The following is a 6,221-nucleotide window of genomic DNA, read 5'->3' on the forward strand; positions in this document are numbered from 1 at the left end:
GGTGATGCCTTTGGGAATTCAACAATTCCAGCCTTTGGTTGAAAAGTGCAGAGAAATAGAGGCGATGAAGAATAAGAGATTAAGTCGGAGAAACAACAACATTGGGGGACCGATCCGATCAAATCACCAGAATGCTGGACAGGGAGGACAAGGAAAGAAGTCGTATCAGCGCCCTCAAGGGTCCAGAGGGGAGCAATACCGTCCCATGACTGCAACCCCTGGAAGTAAGGGTGACTCTTCAACTACAAAGCCCTATTGTTTCCGTTGTGGAGATCCAGGACATTATGCTAACAATTGTACCGCAATGGGAGATTTATGATACAATTGCCGCCAGTCGGGACACCTTGCTAAGGATTGTAAAGCACCAAAAGTTGGAGCTGCTAATCATTCCAATAATGTTACGCGTCATACTGCACCGGGTCGAGTGTATTCTATGGATGGACAAGGTGCCACTCGTCCGAATGAGTCCTTTCAAGGAGAATGTGAGATTGCAGGTACTATTTTACCCGTCCTTTTTGATACTGGAGCCACGCATTCATTTATTTCTATGGATTATGTGGAACGTTTGAAATTGTCTACTTCCCCTTTACCGTTTGATTTGATGGTTACCACTACGGCTGACAAAATTGTGACAGTAGATACTGCTTGTATGCTTTGTGCTATAACTATTCTAGATAAGAAGTTTCTCGTTAATTTAATATGTTTACCCCTGAAAAATCTTGTTGTCATCCTTGGAATGGATTGGTTATCATATCACTACATTATGTTGGACTGTGGCCGTAAATTGGTGATTTTTCCGGACTCAGGTTTGGCTAAATTCTTAACTGCATATCATGTCAAAGTTTCGTTGAAAGATGGAAATCAGGAGTACACGGCTTTGGCTAGTGTGGAAGTGACAAATTGGAATGCAGTGGAGGATATACCGATAGTCAAGGAGTTTGTAGATGTTTTTCCGTCTGATGTTCCAGAATTACCTCCAATAAGGGAGACAGAATTTTCCATTGACCTACATCCGGGAACTGGCCCAATCTCTATTGCACCTTATCGCATGTCTCCCTCAGAATTAAGTGAACTTAAAGGATAGATAGAAGAGTTGATGTCGAAGAAGTTCATCCGACCGAGTGTCTCTCCATGGGGGGCTCCAGTACTACTAATAAAGAAGAAGGATGGGAGCTCTAGACTTTGTGTGGACTACCGACAACTCAACAAGGCAACCATCAAGAATCGGTACCCTTTGCCGCGTATCGATGACCTTATGGATCAACTTTGTGGTGCCAAGGTATTTTCTAAGATCGACTTAAAATCAGGGTATCATCAAATACGAGTCAAGACGGAGGATATTCCAAAGACTGCATTTCGGACACGCTATGGACATTATGAATACTTGGTAATGCCATTCGGGGTAACAAATGCACCAGCGGTATTCATGGATTACATGAATCGAATATTCCATCCCTTTTTGGACAAATTTGTTGTAGTGTTTATTGATGACATCCTCATATACTCACAAAACCGAGAAGAACAAGAGGGACATTTACAACAAGTTTTATCTGTGCTACAAGAGAAGCAATTGTATGCTAACCCATCGAAATGTGAGTTTTGGTTAGATGAGGTGAATTTCTTAGGCCATGTAATCTCGAAAAATGGTATTGCTGTGGATCCAGCAAAGGTGAGAGCAGTAGTTGATTGGAAGCGACCTGAAACCGTCACCGATATCCGGAGCTTTGTCGGTTTGGCCGGCTACTATCGAAGATTTATTGAAGGCTTTTCTAAAATTGTTGCTCCATTGACACAACTTACTCGGAAGGATCATCCTTTTGCTTGGACAGAGGAATGTGAAGGGAGTTTTAAGTTATTGAAGGAGCGTCTCACAACAGCACCTATATTGATTCTACCCCAACCAGATGAGTTATACGAAGTGTATTGTGATGCCTCTCATCATGGATTAGGTAGCGTTTTGATGCAAGGTAAAAAGGCGGTGGCTTATGCATCACGACAATTAAAGGCTCATGAGAAGAACTACCCCACTCATGACTTGGAACTGGCTGCAATAATTTTTGCATTGAAAATTTGGAGACACCATTTGTATGGAAGTACTTTTACGGTATTCAGTGATCATAAGAGCTTGAAATATCTATTCGATCAGAAGGAGCTCAATATGAGGCATCGAAGGTGGATGGATACTCTCAAAGACTATGACTTTAGTTTGGAATATCATCCTGGAAAGGCTAATGTTGTAGCAGATGCTCTAAGCAGACAACATGCCCTTGCTGCTACAGCAGAAGTGATGGTTAGACAGCAGGAATTGTGGGAGGAGTTTCGTGATTTACATTTAGAAGCAGATTCTTCACCAGGAAGGTTGAAATAGAGTATGATTAAGATTTCCAATGGATTGATGGAAGAGATAGCAAATCATCAAGATGACAAGCTCATACAAGAAAGAAGGGAATTAATGGTACAAGGGAAAGCATTGGATTTTAAGGTTGGACCAGATAATATTTTGAGATGTAATGGACGTGTGTGTGTGCCCGATGTGTCAGAAATAAGAAATGCAATCTTAGATGGAGCACATAAGAGTAAATTGAGCATTCATCCGGGTGTGACAAAGATGTATCAAGATTTGAAACAGAACTTTTGGTGGCCTAGGATAAAGAAACAAGTGGTAGAGTATGTTACATCGTGTCTGACCTGTCAAAAAGCCAAGGTGGAACACCAACGACCGGCGGGAATGTTACAACCATTAGAGGTTCCAGAATGGAAGTGGACTAGCATCTCAATGGATTTCATTACGGGATTGCCTAAGACTAAGAAAAAGAATGACTCTATTTGGGTAATTGTGGATCGACTAACTAAGTCGGCTCATTTCCTACCTGTCAAGACCACTTACAATGTGGCCAAGCTAGCAGAGATCTACATTGAAGAGATAGTGAGACTCCATGGCATGCCATCAAGCATTATTTCAGATCGAGACCCAAAGTTTACATCCCACTTTTGGAGAGCTTTACATGAAGCCTTGGGGACCGAGTTGAGATTGAGTTCGGCATACCATCCACAGACAGATGGACAGACTGAAAGAACCAACCAGTCCTTAGAAGATCTACTAAGAGCTTGTGTGTTAGATGATAGAGGAAGTTGGGACAGTGTGTTGCCATTGGTAGAGTTTACCTACAATAATAGTTTTCATGCAAGTATTGGAATGGCCCCTTATGAAGCATTGTACGGGCGCAAATGCCAAACCCCATTGTGTTGGTACCAAGATGGAGAGAATATGATTGTTGGGCCTGAAATGGTGCAACAGACTACAGATAAAGTTAAGAAGATAAGAGAAAGGATGAAGATTTCCCAAGATCGACAGAAAAATTATGCTGATAAGCGTCGTAGACCCTTGGAATTTGAGGAGGGTGATCATGTTTTTCTCCGGGTGACACCTACCACGGGTGTAGGAAGAGCTCTTCAGTCACGGAAGTTGGCCCCAAAATTTATCGGACCGTATCAGATTATCTCTGGGGTAGGGCTTGTGGCCTATCAGATTGCACTTCCACCGTCATTATCCAACATCCACGACGTATTCCATGTTTCACAGTTACGGAAGTACATCTTTGATCCATCTCACGTGATTGAAGCTGATAGTATTCACTTACGAGATAATTTGTCATTTGAAGTACCTCCTGCAAGGATTGAGGGTAGAAAAATCAAGAAGTTAAGGAACAAGGAAATATCTTTGGTCAAAGTCATATGGAAACAAACTACCGGTGATGCTACATGGGACCTGGAAGATAAGATGAGGAACCAGTATCCGGAGCTGTTCGTCGGTGTTAGTTTCGAGGACGAAACTATTTTAGGTGGGTAGAATGTAAGATCCCGTATTTTATCCTATTTATTTTAGTGTGTTCAGTTAAAATATTTTATAATATTTTAAAGTCTAATTAAGTCAATAATAAAAATAGATAATTATTTGATTATATAGGTGCAAGTAGTGATATAAGTTACAGCACATTTTCACTTCCTGTACACGTCCCCACAATTGAGAATTAAATTTCAACCTCCCTTCCTAATTATCTGGTTAACTCCTTCCATTCACCCACTCATTCCACTCCTTAGAAACATAATATAAAAACGGGTTACATAGAGAAATAGAGAGAAAGGGTACGTAGAGTCTGAAGGAGAAAGAAAAGAGAACAAAAATTCACTTTGCTGAGACAAGTAAGAACATCTTCCCTCTCACTATCCTTTGTTATTATTGTGGTTATAGAGAATTAAATTATGTCATGTCTCTCTTCTTCTGTTCTGGTTTAGTATTAAGAGAATTGGGTAATTGTTTAGGATAGAAACCGTAATTAAGAGAAAGAATTGTTTTGTAGAGATGAAAGGACTGTTAGTGGAGTAGAAATGTAGTATAAATGTAAATTGAGATATTGTAAATAGGAGGAGACCTAATGACAGAGGTAGTATGGTAAATTTGAATCAACCCTTAACTTGAAGTCTCAATTATATGGCCTATTACTAATTGGTGTAGCATAGTTGCACCTTAATTGTTCTCTGATGGGTAATCCTAATACTCTATGCATTAGTTATCTTAACCATGAACCTTATTTCAATTTTTAAAGGCCAAGCCTAAAGTGTACTGAGTTATTAAATAAAAATAGAAGGTCCTTTTTGAATTCTAGTAAAATGAATTAGGCAGATTGTATATTAAGCTGAACTGTACCGTGCTAACAAAAAAAAAGGGGGTAAAATAAAAAGAGGCCGTATATAGATATCAGAAAGAATGAAGAGGTAGTAAGTCATATTTTAATGCAACTCAAGCCTTGACAGTAGTAATTGAAATTGAAACTAAGCTAGAAAATATTTAATTGTGAAGGTATAGAGGTAGGAGAGCAAAGACCGCCGCTTGAGGAGTTTAACGACGGTTATTACGAAGGTAAGGGCATCACTCCACACGCTTCCGTACGTATATGTGTGAATATATTTGTGTTGTGATGATTATCATAGTATTGTTGTTTTGAAGTGAATGCTATGTTCTATATATTGGTGATGTGATAATTAGCTTGGTGGTGTTGTTTTGGCATGAATATTATGTGTATTATTTATGTGGTGTTGTTTTAATGGAAATAATCTTTGTTTATGGGTGAATAACCTTAAGTAACTGAAATGGCGATTCAAAACTATATCCAAAGGTGGGATATTAGACTTTTGATTTTTTGGAGATTACCCAACGGTGGGGTATTTAAAGAGACTTTCATGCATTAGATGACTCACACAAATGCCCAATGGTGGGGCACTGACCATCGAGTTTTAGGAATTACTACCCAACGGTGGGGTAGTGGCGATTCATATGCATTAGGTGATTCAGAATAATGCCCAATGGTGGGGTACTGAACACCGAATTTTTAGGAGTTATTACCCAATGGTGGGGTATATTGTTCAATGGTGGGACATTTGGCTCCGTTTAGAGGTGAAATCCGGATCATGAGCATTGCATATAGACTGACCATTAGGGACTAACGCATTTTAGTCAAGTTGTAACTTAAGGCTAAGAGGGGTGACTAAGAAATTGAGTAATGTTTGTACGGCCTATCTAATTATTTAATTATTTTTGGTTATTTGTTGAAATATATGTCTGCATGAATATTTGTACTATGTTTGTTAGTTGGAGATGACCCTTACTTTTGAACCAGATGACAACCCCAATCTGCCTCACCGAGATGGTTTTCTTTCCGGGGATACGATATAACCTACCTGATGACGAGTTGATTTAGTGGAGAGTGACCGGTCTAAGGAGCATCCTGGAGTTAGATGCTAGTGTTGAGCCTAGTTGATCAGCTTTAGTCTTTTTATTTTCTTTTGTTGAGAACCTAAACAGGGATGGTTATGTTGGACAAATTTTATGCTTCTGTTTATTCCTTTATGTTGTAGTACTGTTCGTACTTAAAATATTTATGTAGTAGGAATCCCAAAACTACTTTTGAATCAAGAATGGTTTTTCAATTGAATGTGATCTTATGCTTTTGTATTCCAACGTGTATCACTTGGGAGGATCACTAATGGAGTTTGGAACTTTGAAGGAAATAAACTAAAGGGTTGTTTGCCCACTCCAGTGATCCATTCTATTCACTTCGACGACCTATTTTGTTATACGAAAGAAAAAGGAAAAAAAAAAAAAAACAACCATCTTTCTTCCTCCTAAGATTTTTTTTTTTTTTGCTAGTAATTATTTCACA

At 39.2% G+C, this 6,221-nt stretch overlaps 1 protein-coding gene and 1 long non-coding RNA gene across 2 annotated transcripts; both read left to right on the forward strand.

Moving 5' to 3' along the window:
- Window positions 1-433: 433 nt before the first annotated feature.
- On the forward strand, window positions 434-1,084 carry LOC112420811 (uncharacterized). Its single transcript, XM_024780505.1, has one exon. The coding sequence runs from the start codon at window positions 434-436 to the stop codon at window positions 1,082-1,084; it is 651 nt and encodes a 216-aa protein (XP_024636273.1).
- A 3,009-nt stretch (window positions 1,085-4,093) lies between these two features.
- On the forward strand, window positions 4,094-5,802 carry LOC112421055 (uncharacterized). The gene is made up of 3 exons (XR_003011004.2): window positions 4,094-4,203; window positions 4,862-4,921; window positions 5,679-5,802. It is a non-coding gene; the product is annotated as an uncharacterized lncRNA (long non-coding RNA).
- The last annotated feature ends 419 nt before the right edge of the window (window positions 5,803-6,221 follow it).

The sequence above is a fragment of the Medicago truncatula genome, chromosome 4 (genome assembly GCF_003473485.1).
Source record: "Medicago truncatula cultivar Jemalong A17 chromosome 4, MtrunA17r5.0-ANR, whole genome shotgun sequence".
Classification (NCBI taxonomy): domain Eukaryota; kingdom Viridiplantae; phylum Streptophyta; class Magnoliopsida; order Fabales; family Fabaceae; genus Medicago; species Medicago truncatula.

Excerpts from the sequence above, each read along its gene's own strand:
- LOC112420811 (XM_024780505.1), top strand. The coding sequence starts at position 434 with ATGGATGGACAAGGTGCCACTCGTCCGAATGAGTCCTTTCAAGGAGAA.